Source organism: Notolepis coatsorum, assembly GCF_963971535.1.
Source record: "Notolepis coatsorum genome assembly, chromosome: 1".
Taxonomy (NCBI): Eukaryota; Metazoa; Chordata; class Actinopteri; order Aulopiformes; family Paralepididae; genus Notolepis; species Notolepis coatsorum.
The window spans coordinates 16,364,083-16,384,849 of record NC_140165.1 but is presented as its reverse complement, the minus strand read 5'-3'; the positions used below and the strand labels follow the sequence as shown (position 1 = coordinate 16,384,849).

The following is a 20,767-nucleotide window of genomic DNA, read 5'->3' as shown; positions in this document are numbered from 1 at the left end:
CGTGTGAAATTCAGACTTGGAAGGGTGTGACGTCCCGTGATGAAGACCGGGAGGATGCGACCCTCTCTGCGTGCCCTCCTGTCTCCGGCTGTCTCGTAGTGATGACCGGAGTGCTGGACGTCCCACGATGATGATGGGGAGGTTGCGACCCTCTCTGCGCCGCCCCGTCTCCGGCTGTCTCGGAGTGATGACCGGAGTGTTGAACGTCCCGTGATTAAGACGGGGAGGACGCGACCCTCTTTGCGCCACCCGTGCCTCAAAGGCATGACCACTTCCTGTTTTGTAGGAACACACAGGGGTAGGCGTGGTCACGTGCAAGTGACGTGCATGTGTCAACTTTTTCATGAGCACAATATGTGCATGGAGATAAGATATCATCTCAATATGGCAGAGCGAGACGCTCAGCCAGTATTTATATAACTAGGGTTATAGGATAACCTTCGTTCTTGACTTGTCGTTGGGAATATCCCAAGGAGTCAGTGAGAAACCAAGTCTCTGCACCATTGACACAGTTGAATACTCCAGATGAATACTACACATGTCTGTTTTGAAAATGCAACCTACCTCTCCTTGTAGACTCAACAAAAATCATTAAAAAAAAGGAAGTTATACATCACTCATACATTAAAGGAACACGCCAACATTTTGGGAAATGAATTAGCTTATCGTCTTCTCCAGACAATGAATGGAAGCGGACGATGCCGGTTAGCCTTCAGGAGAGGTGTTAGGTTAGACAATGCCTAGGCTAACCAGCACAGTCCGCTTCCATTCATTGTGCTAAGCTAGGCTAACGTGCAGCACAGAGAGGAAACTGGTATCTATCTTCTTGTCTCTCTCTGGAGAAGACGGTAAGCTAATCTTTTCCAAAATGTTGGCGTGTTTCTTTAATACATGTCTGTTTTGAAAATGCAACCTACCTCTCCTTGTAGACTCAACAAAAATCATTATATTAAAAAAAAAATTAAGTTATACATCACTCATACATTAAATAAAGATTCCAACTTTACTTCTAATATTGACCTTTCAAAATATCACTCAAACATCAATGTCAAAGAACAATGGGAGGCTTGCAGATAAGGCAGTAATAAGTACAGCATCATAATGTGAGACGTAAGCTTTCATAAAGATTTCTGCCTCATTGTCCGACAATTATGAATCAAGTCACTTTCAGTTTATTATTTGAATGAAAGTGTCCTTAGACTATTTTTCAAATGTATTCATGTACTGTATGTATGTACATGATTCACACACACTAAACACATAATATTGAGTGAATGTAATTTAAGCTGTGCCTTTCTTTACAAGGCTTCAGGCCTGATAAATGCAGAAGTAATCAATGCCTGTGGTTGAAAGTGCCTTTAAACCTTTATTAGTACTAGATAAAGAAAACAAAGCAAATTCACATTCACAGTGGAGGATATGGTTTAAAAAAGTCATATTCACAGTGGAGGATATGGTTTAAAAAAAGTCACATTCACAATGGAGGGTATTAAGTTTTAAAAAGTCATTCACAGTGGAGGATATAGGATTTAAAAAGTCATTCACAGTGGAGGATATAGGATTTAAGAAGTCATATTCACAGTGGAGGATATAGGATTTAAGAAGTCATATTCACAGTGGAGGATATAGGATTTAAGAAGTCACATTCACAGTGGAGGATAGAGGTTTTAAAAAGTCACATTCACAGCAGAGAATTGCGGTTTTACGTTTTAAAAGTCAGTTGGCACTTCATCCGTTCAAATCTGGATTTAATATTATTTTAAGTTAAGTACTTTTCCTTTTTCTCTGTTGAAAACTGATGACAAAAATCAATGCACTGTTGTAAAATGTATATTTATTACTTTTCTATAAGAAAAAAAGTTTGACATCACAATACAAACGGGTGCGATAAAGGTGCGCTATATGTAGCTTCAGAGGGGGGGGGGGGGGTTGCAGAGCCTGCAAAAGACATTTACTGTAATTCTTAGAATTACCTCCTGTTATCATAAATGAAAAAAATTATTTGTAGGCACTGTGAACCAAATGTAAGCCTAGGATATGTTTGTTAACAAAATGGTGGGCCCTGCCTTTGTAAACGACAGCAGTGATGTTACTGATGTAGTAACTTTTCAGGAAGATTTCTAGCTTCAAGCAGAGTTCCAGGGATCCAATCTTCCTCTGAGAACAGTTTGTTTATTCAGTTGTGAAAATACACCATAGAAATTATTAACTTCTCTGACTCTCCCAAAACTACATCCATGGTGCACCTTCAACAGGAGAAACAGAATGAGGATAGTCATTATGAAGTCAAATAGTTATAAAACAAAATGAAACATGATCATTAGGCACTAAAACTATAGTTTGTTTAGTAATTGTTTGCAAACAAAATAAAAAAGTGATGTAAATGTTAACACTTTGGCTGCCATGAAACGTCTTTAGACGTCATTGCCGGCCATGCTCAAGTTGCCGGAGGACGCTGTACAGCGTCCTTATATCAATATTTCAAAAATCTGCGATCGGATTCATATGTCCCCTCCGCTGGCCTGAGATCCACCAGCAGGACCCACTGAGCTCTCTGGCGGTTCAGGAGCGCCATCTGGTGGCCGATCGGCGCAATCGCTTAACAGGATGTGCCATAGAAGTTGTGCTAGACGTCCGTATTACTTCCGGGCACTCGCTATAGGTCCCGGGACTCTGGCTCGTCACGCTACACAGTGATCGATTGCCAATAACTCGATAAACAACATGATTTGGACGTATATACCATTATACAAGCTGGAGATGGACCGGGTAAATTTACATCCCATAATGATAAGATTTCTACTCTACGATGATCGCCCAACGGCGCGCGGAGACTGGGGTGAGTTTTAGCGTGTAACGTTACCGTCTTCGATACTAACTGCTATTATCAACATTTGACCCACATTAGATGATTGGTATAACGCTGCCCACGGAATTATAAACGCCCCCTAGCCCATCCGGTCAACATCAGATGACGTGTAGTAACTTCTAGAAGTACGTCTAGTTGGAATTTTTTATATCGCGCTGATTGCCATAAAACTGTATTGCATCATCAATATAATGCATTTGGGGCTATAGATCACGTTCTGGAGAAAGCTGCAGAAAGAGATGAAAACATACTTATACATTAGACCATACTTTACTATGAATATGTGAATGAAAAAGTTTAACGTTGCTACACAATGAACAATACATATAGGACTTTGAATGGGCCCTAATAATGGCAATGTAGCAATAGAATTTAAAAAGTTATAGCCATGCAAAGAAGGGGTACTTCTCCATAGACAAATAGAGCCGGCAACCTATGGTATATCATGAATTTAACCCAAGGCAACCAAAGTGTTAAATGTCACCAAACAGTTAAGGTAGCATTGCTCATCTAAACCCAAGGGTACGGCTTGATTGAAGCTAACTCATTAGCTTACGGACAGCCAATGCATACGGCTTGATTGAAGCTAACTCATTAGCTTACGGACAGCCAATGCATACAGCTTGATTGAAGCTAACTCATTAGCTTACGGACAGCCGTACGCATTGGATTCAATGAGGACTGGTAAACAAGTCCCTTTGAGGCCTGAAGGACAAGTCAGGAAACATTTCCCACGGACTACAACAAGTGCTTGGTGAAAAGAAATCAATCTCATGGCGGAAGTTGGATGATCACCATTGTTAAACAAAACAGAAGGAGAAATACAATTTAGGACTGCTCCCACAGTCGATGAATTGATTGGTTTGGTCGATCTGTAGTGTTTTTTGTTTTTTTTTCAATACAGAATGAGTGACAAACGCATGGTATTGATCTTTCACGATAGACTGAAAAATGACTTAATTGATATTGATCAAATTAACTAAACGATCATTCGAACAAGTCCTCGACTTCAAAAGTCCACTAAGAATTCCTTTAGAAATAGAGGACAGCCCTAATACACCTGGCATAAACATTTAGACAAACACAGATATTGTAAATATGTCTACAGTACCTTCACTGTGTAATATTACCTGCATTATAATGCAGCTAAGGACCTACAATACTTGTTTTTTAGTTTTTTTAAGATATTTGTTATGGCATTTTCTGCTTTATTGTGGATAGGACAGTTTGGAAATGGGTAGAGAGAGAGAGAGATGGGGAGAACATGCAGCACATTGTCCTGGGCCGGATTCGAACCCAGGACGCTGCGGTTACGCTGAGCGTATATATACGTGGTGCGCCACCGGGGCGCCCCAGGACCTACAATACTCTTATCATACATTACTAAATCTAATATCGGCGTAGAGAATGGAAAGCTGGTCTCGCTCCGTCATTTATGGACCAATATACATTCTGATCTCATAGCAATACATTCTGTGTAAGAGAGACACGCAAACCTCACAGCAGCAGAGAAGACCTCACATCTCAATAACCATAAAAAAATACAAGTGCTCATGTTAACACAGTGCTTATACTACTCCATTACACGTAGACAATCCCAACACCAAGAGTGGAAGAAGCAGCTATTATTTAGGAAAGTTCTTGGTAAGTAAGTCTTCGTATGACTTGATCATCACCGCCATCACCGCAGTAACATTTGGCAAGTGGATAAAGGAACGAGAACGCAGCATTTTTCAGTAATAAAGCTTCTGTGTGTCCCACACATCAACAATGACAATAATAATAATTATTATTATTTCTTAGTGAATCAATAATTCTAAATTCTTAAATAATTCTAGAATTAGATTTATACCATTAATTTGGTCACTTATCAAACGTTTCATTCACAGATATTCATAAATATCGAGGTTGACACGTTACTTTACTTGTAACAATGGCGACGATCCAATATGACTATGGAACTCATACTGAACACTGCCCTGACACAGTATATAAACAGTCACACAATAGTGAATGTAACAATGAGATAAATTGGCCGCCCGGGTAGTGTAGAGATCTAAGCACTCGCCTACCACCGCAGAGACCCAGGTTCAATTCCTGGCAGCGGTACCTCCGGCTTGGTCAGTCGCCCCTACGAACACAATTGTCAGTGTTCGCACGTGGGAAGCCGGTGGACTGACTGACAGTAGGGCAGCATGTGGTAGTCTACACCCTCCCCAGACCGACAGCAGGGCAGCATGTGGTAGTCTACAACCTCCCCAGACCGACCGCAGGGCAGCATGTGGTAGTCTACACCCTCCCCAGACCGACAGTAGGGCAGCATGTGGTGGTCTACACCCTCCCCAGACCGACAGTAGGGCAGCATGTGGTAGTCTACACCCTCCCCAGACCGACAGCAGGGCAGCATGTGGTAGTCTACACCCTCCCCAGACCGACAGCAGGGCAGCATGTGGTAGTCTACACCCTCCCCAGACCGACAGCAGGGCAGCATGTGGTAGTCTACACCCTCCCCAGACCGACAGCAGGGCAGCATGTGGTGGTCTACACCCTCCCCAGACCGACAGTAGGGCAGCATGTGGTAGTCTACACCCTCCCCAGACCGACAGTAGGGCAGCATGTGGTAGTCTACACCCTCCCCAGACCGACAGTAGGGAAGCATGTGGTAGTCTACACCCTCCCCAGACCGACAGCACAATGACCAGGAGGGAATTGGCATAGCGACTAAATTGGGAGAAAAGGTAAAAAAGGCAAAGAAATAAAGCGATAAATTACGTTACATTTCAACATCAGGTTGATTCAGCTACTACTTTGAAAATACATTTAAGGCGTCACATTCAAGTAACCAGGAACAACTTAAGTCATCTTTTTGATTGTTATCACTGTGCAACATGTAACACACCTAAAGAAGCCTTGTGCGTGCGTGACCCAAAATGTCACAATCATAAACAGGCCTAAACATAGGCTATACCTACAGGATTAAACCCATATAAAAGGCATCATATCACAAGATATCGTGTGGCGAGAGTTAAAAGACCACTGTGGTCTGAAGTGCTTTACAAAAGGAAAGGCACAAGCTTCCTGTAGCCTACAGGGTGGAACTGCCTGCCTACTGTAGCTGCTATGCGCATGATAGCTGGTATGTATTACCAGGGTTCCTACACAGTTATACTCATCAAATTTCATGACTTTTGCACGACTATTCCCTGACAAAATACAGCCATTTTCATGACCAACATTAGTCTCCCGTCTATATGTTCAATTGTGACATTATCATTTCAACAGCTGATTTTGAATGTCAGACATTATTATTATAATACATTTAAGTGACCCTTTTCGATAGTTCAAGAGTTTTCTTTTTGGGGAATGTGAATGAATACAACCATTCATTGTATCTTCAATGTTGAATATTAATTTCGGATTTCCTTTATGCTTTCCGTTTCTTCTTTTTAAATTGTATTATTATTAATTACATTCTGCATTTGTATTCTGTTGTATTATTTTCTTGTGAGGACCCCAGGAAGCTTAGCGGTCATTAATTTGACAGCTAATGGGGACCTAATAAAACATAAACAGAATTTCAGAATCACTTGGGATTTACCACTGCTAATAATAATCTGAAAGTTTTGTAATGAGGAAACGAGTTGTTTGTGTTATTGCTTGTTCAAAGACCATAGGAACCCTGTATTAAATAAACAACCTCTACAGAATAAGAGTAAATGCAACAGAATCTAAATTGATGTAGTGTATCTCTGCGCCACAAATGCGACCAGGCTTGAACTCCTACCGATCATTATATATCTTTTTTTGGATAATGTTCAGTAGCCATTGCGACATCATCATTAGAATGTCCGTTTCCCAACATTCTAATCTCCCACGTGAGGTTGTAGAGCGTTATGGGGTTTTCAAGGAGGGGGGGTGGATCACGTCCTCGTAGAGAGCCGGTGCGAGGCGCTGAGCTCCAGAGAGTCGGACTCCGTGTCTCCTGTGCTGTCGGCCGGGACCTCCGGCTTGGAGACGCTGGCGGAGACGCCGGCGGAGACCAGCTTGTAGAGGCCGGCGAGGAGGAAGACCACGGCGATCACGGCAAAGTAGCTGCCATAGATCAGGAACTACAGAGAGAGAGAGTCATTCACCTTATAGTAGTGTTGTCAAAAATATCGATTCTGAATATTTAAAAACGGTTTCAATACTCATTTCCCGAAAATATCGATATTTAATTATTCATAAAAAAAATAAAAAAAAATTGTATAAGGAAGTTGCATTGTTCATTTCAATACCTGTAATAGTACAGTAGTCCACACACACACACACACATGTGCATTCAGTTAAGTTGGAATATGACTGTTATTCAAACAGTTCAGTTTGTCAGGTACATGCAACACAGATTACAGTGTTTACATCTGTCTGCTTGAGAAAATACCATGTTCTGCAATAAAAATGATTGAAGTGAGATGAACAGTTATTTTTAAATGTGTGATCTAAAGATAAACAAAGGGTTTTAAAAGTGTTATATTTATCTTCTCTTATAGTACCAGAGAGAAGCTGAGGAGAATCAACCAGCAACAAAAGCAAAATTTATAAAAAAAATATATATATATATTTTTTTACATTTTAAGATTGAACCTTTTTCCCTGTGGTATCGAAAATGGTATTGAATATCGATACTTTTCAAGGTATCGTATCGAAGTTCGAAATTCCAGTAACACTATGATAGATTATCCCCCCCCTAACCCCTACCATCCTGCAATTGGATTAGATTAAAATGTATCGTCATTATACAGCACAAGTACAACAAAAATAAGTTGGCATCTAATCAGAGTACAAATGTAAAAGTATAGTGCAATAGTTCGCACTGAATTCGGCGAGCACTCCTTCGTGCACTTTGCACCCGCTGCCTGGACTTCACTACAGAGCACTCTGGACCTGAAGGAGCTCATTTCTCTTAGAACATTTAAAAACCTCGTGAGTAACTTGGAATCAGCCTCATATCGTTCTTGCTCCTGCTTTGTATGAAAGGCCCATTATTTAACTGTATAAATAACTGTATGTTGTTGATTTGGTATTGTGTCATTTTGCATTGTCTGTCAAAATTCTATGTTTTAAGCTGCCGTCTTGACCAGGCTTCCCTTGGAAAAGAGATCACTGTGTCTCAACGGGACTGACCTGGTTAAATAAAGGCTAAATACATTAAAAAAAATTAAAATTGCAATATACAATGTAATATACAGTATATATATATAAATTAGTACTACTGAGTAATAATAATAATCAGATGTATATGCAGTGTTATAGTATTGTGTACAGTGATACAGGTATAAAAACACTATGGTAGTAAGTCATACCGGCCAGCGCTGTAAGAGTAAGAGTAGGTAAGGGATATATAGTATTTACAGGTATGTAAAAAGGATTATATGCGGGTATAAATGTATATACGGTAACTATGAATATATAAATGGTATATACAGCATTATTGTACTATCTTATCATACAGAGTTATGGGTAGAGTAGACTATAGTATGAGGTGGTCTCCTTTCCATCCCACCAAAGACAAATCCATCTCTCAATAACACAATACAGTACATACACACACACACAAACACTAAACTAAAAAACAAACTGTAGAAAAGTTTGCAAATATTCTGCTTGGCTCAGAGAGGCATTTACATCACTAATAGCCTTGGGAAGGTGTCCAAGTGACTAATATGTACTGAATTACTACCTTAATGTGGATTATCCTTACAAAATCTCTATCCACATGCCCACCGTACAAGGTCTGACTGTGACGTAAAGGGGTGCATGGCTTTCCCCAGGATCTTCTAACAAGATGGTGCAGAGTTGCAATTAGGGGGTGGAGGCAAAATAATTGCAATACAAGGAAGTAATTGTCCCCTATGCCATTGTGTAGGGAAAGCCCTGGGGTGGAGGTTCATTTCAATGTTAAAACGTTGCTATAAAAATACCACTTCAAGATAAAAATTCATTAAAACACACTGTTGTAATTCTATACATCTGGTATTTACTTGACTGCACTCTATTAGGAATTTAAACAGGTTCATTAGGGCGGACCAGTATATCAATGTGATTATATCATGCGTTTCGTTATGTGATAGACCAGAAAAACAACAGTCATTTGCTGTATTCACCTGCTGGCCATCTTAAAATCACAAACACGGGGGGAGTGGGACAATCAGAGACAAATAAGACCCATCTCTTCTCCACTAACTTCTCTTAGTGTCTAATAAGAGATAGTGTCTAATAAGAGATAGTTACAGTGCAGAAACGTATGTTAAGTATAGTTTAAACAAAAGAAGATCCATATGTGATTTGGTGAGGAACATTATCACTAGCCCTAGAGACCGGCAGGTTTAATGCCACCCCAGAGGACAGACATCACCACTAGCCCTAGAGACCGGCAGGTTTAATGCCACCTAGAGGAGGACAGACATCACCACTAGCCCTAGGGACCAGCAGGTTTAATGCCACCTAGAGGAGGACAGACATCACCACTAGTCCTAGAGACCAGCAGGTTTAATGCCACCCTAGAGGAGGACAGACATCACCACTAGCCCTAGAGACCAGCAGGTTTAATGCCACCTAGAGGAGGACAGACATCACCACTAGTCCTAGAGACCAGCAGGTTTAATGCCACCCTAGAGGAGGACAGACATCACCACTAGCCCTAGAGACCGGGAGGTTTAATGAGGAGGACAGACATCACCACTAGTCCTAGAGACTGGCAGGTTTAACGCCACCCCAGAGGAGGACAGACATCACCACTAGTCCTAGAGACCAGCAGGTTTAATGCCACCTAGAGGAGGACAGACATCACCACTAGCCCTAGAGACTGGCAGGTTTAATGCCACCTAGAGGAGGACAGACTCGGTTTGGTGTGTGAGCTACTGTAGGTGAAATTGAGAATACGGTTCACTTTTTGTTTTACCGTCGCGTTTACAAGGATGTAAGAGAAGTACTTTTTAGTAAAATCCTCCATTTATGTAGAATTTATTTGAGCTGGATGAATATGAACAACTCTGAGTTGTGCTTCAGGAAGGGAACTTTTTTTGTAGCAGATTTTATTTATCAAGCTTGCAAAATAAATCTGTATTTAGGTAATGAATGTGGGAATGTAATAATGGAACACTGCAACAGTATTTTTGGTGTCTTATAAACCCATGAGGATTGGGCACTTTGTGTGCATGACAGGAAAAGAAAACAATCAATCAATTGTTATTGTTATTATTATTATTAATGCCCAGACCACAGAAACCGCCACAGAAGAAATACCGGTGACAGGTAAACATAGCATTTCTCAGGACTGAACGTCCGTTAACTTGCCTGTGGGAAGACGTCGAGGCCCAGGCCAACCTTGTCCACCACCACCACAGTCAGCACAGACTGGAGCAGGAGGGCGACGAAGGTGTTGACTCCAAACACCAAGGCGTAGCGCTGCATGCTCAGGTTAGCCGCTATCTGATACCTGGCGGTGGGCGGAGGCAGAGCACAGTGAGAGTCAGAGAGAGATCACTTCCGTACGGTCCGTTACGCACTAGAGGCGGGACGATACGAGTGACTCACAATATGATGACATACACAATATCTGTGATGAATCGATACATTGCAAGAAATGTAATCTACGATACATCACAACAATATCTGTGTAACTGAAGAAAAAATACCCATAAAAAAGGCAAAAAGCCTTTCATTGTTTGTTTGTTTAGTGTTATTGTGTTATTGAGAGATGGATGTGTCTTTGGGGGATGGAAAGTAAATACAGTAAATCCAATAGTCGTACTGCAAAAGCTGGCCATTCGGAACCTTTTCAAGGCTGGTTACTATGAACACACAAATCCATTGTTTATAAAGTCTCATATTATGAAATTTAATGATTTGGTTTACTATAAAAATATGCAAATAATGTACAGAGCTAAAGCAAAGTTACTCCCAGGTGGGGTGCAAAGGTCTTTTTCAACACATGAAAGAAAATATGATTTGAGAGATAATTGTAAATTTACTGTTCAGAAAGCTAAGAAAGGGATTAAAAGGAGGTGTATTTCTATTATTGGGGTTAACTTGTGGAACAATGCGGATATACAGTTAAGAATGAGTAATTCGATTTTGGTTTTTAAGAAAAAGGTTTGTAAAGCAATTTTTGAAAAATACAAGGGTGAATAACACTGTTTTGTTTTCTTTTTTCTTTTAGAATACTGTTTTGGAATCTACATTTTTGTATTTTTTATTTTTATTTTTTTAATGCTAAATTTTGAAAAACTACAAGGGTGAAAAACACTGTTTTGCTTGCTTTTTTTCTTTTCTTTATAATACTGTTTTGGAGTAAAAAAAATGTTTTTGTAAGAATATAGGACAGGCACATATAAGCACTATGCTTCAGTCTGTACCTTTTTCAGTCACTGTAAATAATCAAATATTGATAAATGATGATGTATATTGTACTTTTTTTTGATGACTGAAAAAAAATAAACTACTACTACTACTACGGTTATTTGGCGTCAGTGTATTAATAACGTGTCACAAGAGGAAGTAGACGATATATCGCAGTATACAATGTTTGTCCCGCCCCTATTACACATACCGTAATTCCTCTAATAGTAACCGGTATTCAATTAAAAACCGGGTCTCTATTAATGACCGGGTGCGCTGTTGAGCTAAGCAATTATAAGCCGGCCTCCTAATACAAGCCGGGTTTCATATATGCTGGCCTGGCTGTGCAGTAAATGCCATATAATGGTATGGTGTTAATGTTTACCAAGAGAATAAGCCTACCTCAGAATTGTGTAAAACGAAGTTATTATTATTATTATTATTATACCAGTATTGTGATTGCACTATTTTACTTTATTTAACTTTTTTTGACCACCTGTAATTGCACTGTTTACTACCGTATTTCATACAGTACTTGGTTTCAATAAATGAACCCAGTACATTTTACTGGGTTCAAACTGACACAAAATGTTGATTTATTCATTATGATCCGTTTGAAAATTAGAAATATAGGCCTCTCTCTTATACATGCCTCCTCCTAATACAAGCCTGATATCCGCTACAGTTGAAACAAATACAAGCCGGGGTTACTATTAGAGGAATTACGGTAGTAGCCTCCACGGGTGAATCATTGAAATCAAGGAATCAAATATATTTAAAAAATAATTGAAATTCAACAACAGACAACGAGGTGAAGAACAAACGTCTTCCGGAAGGTGGCACAGAGAAGGGGCGCACTCACGTGGCGATGGTGATGAGCAGCATGTAGGTGGCTCTGAAGACCACGTAGGAGGCGTAGCACACCCAGATGTTCCTCACCAGGTCCATGACGTAGACGGACGCCGCCATCACCACCGAGAAGACGCAGAGGGCCAGCTCTCCCCACACGGCCCAGGAGATCCGCAGGTAGCCGACGGCGAACGCCGCCAAGGCGCCTGAGGAGGAAGGGGGGGGGTTACTATGGACCATTGGACCATGTATACCAGTGGTGCCCAACCAGTCGATCGCGATCGGATCGCGGGCTGATTTCAAGTAGATCTCGATTAATAAAATCAGATTATACATTTTTTTTTTCTTTTTTCAAAATCAACTCTGCCTCTCTTTGTTAACTACAACAAGCAATGCTGTTTGTTATTTAAGATGAGGTCGGACTCGGCACTGACAGATTTGTGTTCATTGTGCTGCTTTTATAAAGCCTCAAATGACGGCTTACAATATTTCATGAAAGCAAAGTGTTATTATGCCATATAATATGTTCTGTCATGTGCATATTGAATGGGTATTACTAATACTATTAATACTAATACTAGCCGAGAGTAGGTAAAATTTTGGCTGGTAGCTCTCGGCTAGGTGGTAAATTAAAAAGTAGATCTTGGTTCAAAAAAGGTTGGGCACCCCTGATATACTGTGGAAGATAAGACCCCTTCCCCCCCCTCTCTCTCTTTTGATCTACCCATCTTTCCTTCCTATCCACATCCCTCCCCCCATTCCTTCCTGTCCCACCTGTCCCCAAAGATGTCACATTCCTTTGACCCCCCACCCTTTACATTGTATGTATAAAGAAGATGGTTCAAGATCCAGTGGGGGGGGTCTCTCTTCCCGGGTGTCCTAGCTAGCCACCTCGTTGAGAGTCATCCAGCCTATTTTTGTATCGATACTTTGATTGGGTTAATAAATCGTATTAACCAGGTCTCTTTTGAATGAGTAAGTTATTAGCTTCGGCTATTTTCCACCACAATACCAACGTCACTATTACTACCGTCTGATTGAATCCTTGCTATCACTATTGTCATTATTACTTGCACTTTTCTTTATTCTATTTTATTTTATTTTTTTACATTATTATATTCTTATTTTAGTCATATTGACTACCACCTAGATGTTTATTGTTCAATGTGAGCGATCTGGGGCGCCACGGTGGACGGTGCGCCACGTTAAGTGTGCTCGCACTGTAATCGCAGCGTCCGGGGTTCGAGTCCTGTGCTGCATGTCCTTCCAACTCTCCTCTGCCTGAGCGATCTGTAGTGGCTAATTTCCCTCTGGATTAATAAAGGATTTCTATTCTATTCTTTGTTATGTGTTCTATTACTCCCCCCCCCCATGCTGCTATGACACTTGAATGTGACACTTGACATGACATGTTCTCCAGAACCTCACCCAGCAGGGTGGAGACCGTCTCCACGTAGCCGTTGTAGATGTCGAAGTCCTTGGACGGCAGCACCTTCTCCCACAGCGCCTGCGTGTAGTTGATCACCTGGAAGTAGCCGCAGGTGGACAGGGCCCACCACACCGACCAGGCCAGCAGGGGGCGACACGAGTAGCACCGGATGAAGTCCTCCCACAGGACCCTCAGCACCTCCCGGAAGCCACTCCGGGCTCCCCCGGCCTCGTCAGCCTTAGGGGAGACCTGCAGGAGGGAGGGATGAGGGAACAACAACGTTTATAGGGGGAGTCAAAGAGAAAATTGGCAGCACAACGGGAGGTTGATTGATGAGCAAATCAGTGGCAGAACTGGTTAGATGGGTTTCTTATAATAAGATAAGATATTCCTTTATTGATCCCCATGAAATCTAAATTCTAAACTTAAAAAGGTGCTGTTTTAAAGTTAAAATGTTAAAATAAGTGTTAAATAACCCTCCGCTCTGCAGTAAACAGAAAATACATTTTCTGGTATCCCTTCCCACTTTATCCAATCAGGAGAGAGAACCCTAGATATTTTTATTTTTATTTTTTACTCATTTCAAGAAATAAATCAGTAAGAATTGGTAGATTATTATTATTATTATTATTACTACTGCAGAGCAGAGACTGGGTGACCCATGTAACTCTATATCAGTGATAGCTGTCGGAGTGTAGAGCTATTATTTTAACATGTACTGTGTAGACCACTTATTTTAACAGCACCTTTAAGACTAGACTTTGAAAAAAAGACATTGCAGGTCATATCGCAATTGTAATATGATCATTTGTCCATATCGTGCGGCCCCTAGATTCTGTGAGAGGTGTTATTCAAAATCTACTGATTGAATGATAATGATCTTGATTGAAAGAGAGAAAACCCTATGGGTCCTTCTACTGTTATCCGTCTACATCTGTGAGCTACAGGGAGAGACACCTTACCTTGACCGACAGCAACAGTTCATGAACTACTTCCTGGAAGGCAATGGAGCAAGGTTTCAAACTACCACGGTTTTGCAAGAGTTCCAGTCAGGCCTACTTGCCACTTCAATGTGTGTCAATCGGAATGTGTATTGTAGTGTGTGTGTGTGTGTGTGTGTGTGTGTGTGTGTGTGTATATGTGTGTGTGTGTGTGTGTGTGTGTGTGTGTGTGTGTGTGTGTGTGACAGAAATGTCTTAAGGGCGGGTGTTGAAAGAATAAAAAAAGAAAAAAAAAACTTCTTACTGTCTTTTACTATTATGTACCTTACTACTATGCTACTATTCCTATACTAATAGCTATCACACTAATATGTCTATACTACTATGCACTCAAGATTGTAACTCAAATTCAACACTATTTGACCAACAACGCCACTGACCCTTAGCTGCCAGAGTTGTACCCCTCCTGCTGACTTGTTGTACACAACTTGTAAGTCGCTTTGGACAAAGTTATCAGCTAAATGACTAAATGTAATGATTTAGAATCACATATAGACTAACTGTTGAATTGTGACGTGTCAAGCTTGTCTTGCTTCAAGACCAAGAATCTTGTGTCTTATTCAATCAGCTTGCATGTTATTTCATATTGAAAATAAGGACACTCCCTCCCAATACTTGCTGCCAAGTCAGTTTCTACCGAGCAAGTTGCTTAGGCTACGTTCACACTGCAAGCCTTGGCGCTCAATTCTGATTTATTGCTCAGATCTTTTTCTTTGGCTGTTCACATTCTTCTTAAAATGTGGCCAATATCGGAGTCCAGTGTGAACTGATCGCGCTCCTGAACTGACGCATGCGCAAAAATAAACAATAACGAATTGAGCTGTAATTAACACGACACAAAGATTCAATGTCCCCCATGACATCACTGGTGGGGCCATATTCAAACTAATTTACTCTCAATACAATTTGTAAGTGGCTTTAGATAAAAGAGTCGGCTAAATGCCTAAATGTAACAGATTTCCACAGAAGATCTGATCTCCACAAACCCTACAGGGCAACTCACCGTCATGACATCGTCGATGTTGAGGGGCACCTTGCTCTCGGGGTCGCCCGCCTCGTCCCCGGCGGGGGGTGGCCGGCTGTCCCGGCGCGACGACGACGACCCCTCCTCCCCCGCCGCCGCCGCCCCGGAGCTCTGGTGGAAGAACAAGCTCTTACCGGGCATGGGCAGGAACCAGGGCGCCACGAAGGCCACGACGGCCGACGACAGGGTGATGATGACGAGGAAGAGCAACGGGGCGTGGGCCACCGACACCAGGAGCTGGCCGGACAGGGAGCCGGCCGCGGAGCCCAGCAGGGTGACGCTGCGGCAGTATCCGGTGACGCGCTGGTACTGCGAGGGCTCCACCACGCTGTAGAGGTAGGAGTAGTAGGCCACCTCGGTGGCCGTGGCCAGGCCGAAGAAGAACTCCAGCAGCTGCATCACCGGCACGCCCTGCGCCCTCACCAGCATGGAGTACGTGACCACGAGGCTGGCGGCCTGCAGGATCAGCACGGGCTTGTAGCAGAGGTAGTCCGTCGCCAGGAAGACGGGGAAGAGCAGCACCAGGTAGGAGTACGTCCATATCGGGTAGATTTCATTGACAACCTGTGGATGATGATGATGATAATGATGATAACAACAATACACTTTATTTGTAATATTGCACCTTTCATACAAGAATTGCAGCCCAAAGTGCTTCACAGCAGTATTGTAGACATAATGGACATAAAACGAGCATAGAATTGGCATAATTATAGACAGTGGCTCGGTGGGTAGAGCAGTCGTCTGGTTATCCGGAGGTTCCCGGTTCGATTCCCGCTCCTCCCGGGCAGCGTGTCGAAGTGTCCTTGAGCAAGACACTTCTTTTTTTTTTTTTAAACTTTGACCAGTCAGCTGGTTCTTTTAGCGTTTATCGCTTTTTCTGGTCAAGTATGACCGACAGAAACAGGTTGAATGGGGTATAGATCGGGGGAAAGACACTGAGAAAATACGGCGAGTCCGGGTGTTGTGAAGGATCAGATTAAACCGAATATATATATTTATTTATGGATATATATTGAATAGTATTTGTATATCATTTGATATCCCTTGTATATTCCTTGTACATATACACGGAATATTCCTTTAGTCTACTATAGCCCATAATAGTTCATTCTCTTATTGGACAAGGACCTGGCGCCAGGGACAAGCCCCTTGGAGCCAAGTTCAATGGTACCGACGAAACATGTCCCTACTAGCCCCGGCTCTGCGCAGGAATACGGCTACCGAAAAGAGAGTGGCACTATTTGTTCACCGTGCATATAAATATGGCGCAAGAAATGTAGAAGTCCTCTTATCCCTTAGTCCTTTACCCTTCTACCCAACTAAGTAACAGAACGTGAAGCCTCACCCCACGATACCGCGTGCGGTGTAGTATGGCCTGTTTGGCCTTAGAATAGCATTGAGACCTCGTGCGAATTAATAGCTGAATTGTCAGAGTTTGGCACCGTATTTCTATTAAGTAATAATAGTTTATTATGTATGGTGCATCGTGCGGTTAGAGTTCTAAAGTGAGCAGCATCCCCGTCGCTTCCTCGTGTTATCTAGAGTCTTAACCAGGTTGGGCAGACCACACGTGGTGCTTTCATCCGAGGAGTTCTAGGCGAGGACCGAGTGGACCTGTACATTGGATTACCTACCCGACGACTGCTGAGCCCTATGCGGCATGGAATATATATTTGCTTTGGTACTTTGATTTGTGGAGCGGATAATCGCCAACACCGGTGAGTGTTGGATCTACCCCGAGAGGAGTCAAGGTGAGACGGCGCTCAGACCAGACTGAGGTCGCCTCGCTTCTTCTTCACTGTGGAGCTACAGCTACAGCTACAGCCTACAAGAGAGCCAAGGTGTATTCATCTGTGGATCAAGATTCTACTGCACTGTCTTCTGTACGTGAAGTCTCCCTAGACATCGTTGACCAGACGGGATACTGCCGACGGCTCTCCTACCCCCCCTACCGGCTTACAACCGGGAGGACCCCTACAGTATATCCAGCTATAATCATTAAGTGTGCCATCGTTATAATTCCTTAAAGGATAACTCCACTATTTTGGGAAATTAGCTTATTTAACATCTTCCCTGGAGTTAGACAAGAAGATGCATACCTTTTTTGTCTCTGTGCGTGCATTTTAGCTTTGGGAATAGATGCTCCGTTAGCATAGCTTAGCTTCATCACTGGAAGTGAGGCAGGACAGTAGCCTTACAGTGCCTTACAGTGTATTGCAAGGTCTGACATTGACCAAACTTGATATGCATGACCTTGGTGGGCTCTAGGTCAACTCCTGAAAAGGGGGTCAATGTCAGACCTTGCAATCAAAAGTTAGGGGCGCACTGAAATTATGGCAAGGGTTATTAGCCCCCTAACTTTTGATTGCAAAGTCTGACATTGACCCCCTTTTCAGAAGTTGACCTAGAGCCCACCAAGGTCATGCATATCAAGTTTGGTCAATGTCAGACCTTGCAATACACTGTAAGGCACTGTAAGGCTACTGTCCTGCCTCACTTCCAGTGATGAAGCTAAGCTATGCTAACAGAGCATCTATTCCCAAAGCTAAAATGCACGCACAGAGACAAAAAAGGTATGCATCTTCTTGTCTAACTCCAGGGAAGATGTTAAATAAGCTAATTTCCCAAAATAGTGGAGTTATCCTTTAAGAGCCAGGTTGTATACTTGCTTCCTGCGTAACCAGAGATTGGACATTCAGTGTTGATTTGCCTACGAGTACTCATTTGCCTTACAAGAGCATTCAAATCATAAACGTAATAGTGAATGTTATATGTACCCTTTGCTATATATTAAATATTTGATTATTACCTTTGTGTGGACCCGATTTCATTGTGGGAAAGTGTTCATCATATTTAGATATCGTGTACTGTATGGCCAGTAGTTAAAGTACATAAAGCGGTAGTGGTTTAATGATACCATACTTATCAATACAGTCAGGGAATTGTACCCCTCAGTTACACCGGGAGTCGAACTCGTGTACCCCAGATCCGTGACGCGCACGGTTGTCCCCGACGCCGAAATAGCGTTCGAGGTACGCGGTGAGCTACTGGAGCTCCCCTGAGCAAGACACTTCTTAACCCCGAATTGCTCCTGATGAGCAGGTCGGCATCTTGCGTGGTCGCCTCCGCCATCGGTGTGTGAATGTGAGTGAATGGGTAAAAATGTGAGGAACAAATTGTAAAGCGCTTTGGATAAAAGCGCTATATAAATACAGCCATTTACATTAAAACCTCCTGAAATAATTGCAATAGAATTCTATCATTCAAATCTATAAAAGAAAATTGTAATAGATTTCTGACATGATGAGAGAGAGGATACAGAGAGATGAAGGCAAACATCTCCTCTGCAAAACATGTCAAGTTAATAAGCTTTAATTATCCACCAGGGGGATATTAACTGCATAATCCTGAAACGTTTCATACTTTGCAAGGCTGGCTGCACAACTTGGATGGAGAAGGCAATTATTTTCGGATTATCAAGCAATTCACCTCGTTCTAAGAACCTTTTAACCGCATTCCATGGTGGATTACTTCTTGCAGGCTCGGGTCTGGCTATGCAGACTAGTAACTAATGCAACATAGACCTCAAACATGAGAGGGCAATATTCTGTGTGATAGTATACACAAACATGTTGTGGTTGTCTAACTTGTCTTTCCAACTAACTTGGCCAGTCAACAACACGTTAGCAGCTACTGTAGCCCAGTAGTAGCCGGTATACCCAACCTCTACTGTGCTCAAGCACATTAGTATGAGGTTGGGTGAAGATACCATAGTCCAAATGCTGCATCTTTACGTGAATGAATGAAAACTTTATTTAACAGATTGCAGAATGGGTACAACGTACAATACAGTACGGCTCAATACACCTGATGAATTGAAAATGGGGGACCCTGGTGGAAACAAGACGAAAGTCTTTCTCTGGTCTGCATCCCCTTAACAATTGTGTGTATTGAGCTGTACTGTATTGTACCCATTCTGCAATCTGTTAATAAAGTTTTCAATCAATTCAATCAATCAAACACACAATTGTTAAGGGAATGCAGACCAGAGAAAGACGTTTGTCTTGTTTACATCATTCAGGGTCCCCCATTTTCAATTCATAGTGACATTTATGACATACACAACATACATGACATTTATGGCATAGGGACGTATGTATTTAGTACTGTAAATATGTGAAATTACTTTGTTATTATTACACTACCTTGGTCGACTCGACGTTGTAATGTCCAGTCGATCGTTTAGAAAGTGCAATGTTTATAATGTTTGCCTCAATTAATCTGAGCTAAACAATCTGACACTAATTGCATTGATTAGGGTATACCTCATTTAAATTACCTGCACATGCAAATCACGTGTCAGACTGCGTAGATCAGTTTAATAAGGAAAATACATGTGCAAACATTGCTGGGATTAATAAACATTGCACTTGACCAACGATCGACTTAATATTGCAACTGTTGGTGGTAATGGTAGTTTCATAATCATAACACAGCAAAGAAAGTAATGTCACGCAACCCATTGATCCCCAAACATGTTCTACGTACCTCTGTTTCAGTCAGGTTTTTGTCTGGTCCCATCAGAAATGCGGTCAAGAAAGGCTCATATGGTCTAACACAGGAGAAGAATCCATACACACAAAGAAAGAACGTGGGGTATTCTTTCGACATGTTGACATGCAGTAATACTAATAATATAAACAGCGTGACCTACTGTACTGCACACCGTGTCACTCTGGTAGCGACGCGACAGCTAGTGGTGAAATCATGTGTCGCATAAGAATGACGACACGCTGCCTTGACCTATCAGATCTGGAGGCGGTACGTCCTCTGTGCGTGTGGTTGGTGACGTAAATATTATGGTTGGTTACGTAACTTACGTAGATATTATGGTTGGTTACGTAAACTACTCTCATTGCCTCATACCGACACCCCTTGGTGTTGGGTTTCGTCAGCCGAAGTGTATTTAATTACATTTGTAATTATATATATATCATGTTTCCTCTTATTGTTATATTAATATCTAATTTATAGTATATATGTTATGTATGTATTTCTACTATGAATCTGCCCATACCTCTATCTTTGATTGAAAACTTTATTAACAGATTGCAGAATGGGTACAGTACAGTACAGTACGGCTCAATACACATTTCTATATGAATTGAAAATGGGGGACCCTGATGGAAACAAGACAAACGTCTTTCTCAGGT

The 20,767-nt window shown here is 41.8% G+C and overlaps 1 protein-coding gene across 1 annotated transcript; it reads right to left on the bottom strand.

Annotated features, from left to right (window-relative positions):
* Positions 1-5,574: 5,574 nt before the first annotated feature.
* Positions 5,575-20,225, bottom strand: slc19a2 (solute carrier family 19 member 2; the record flags this gene model as incomplete). The annotated part of the gene is made up of 6 exons (XM_084333350.1): positions 5,575-6,978; positions 10,205-10,346; positions 12,111-12,303; positions 13,526-13,775; positions 15,531-16,115; positions 20,103-20,225. 6 exons carry the CDS (start codon positions 20,223-20,225, stop codon positions 6,790-6,792), a joined length of 1,482 nt encoding a protein of 493 aa, XP_084189476.1. The 3' UTR covers positions 5,575-6,789.
* Positions 20,226-20,767: the final 542 nt, after the last annotated feature.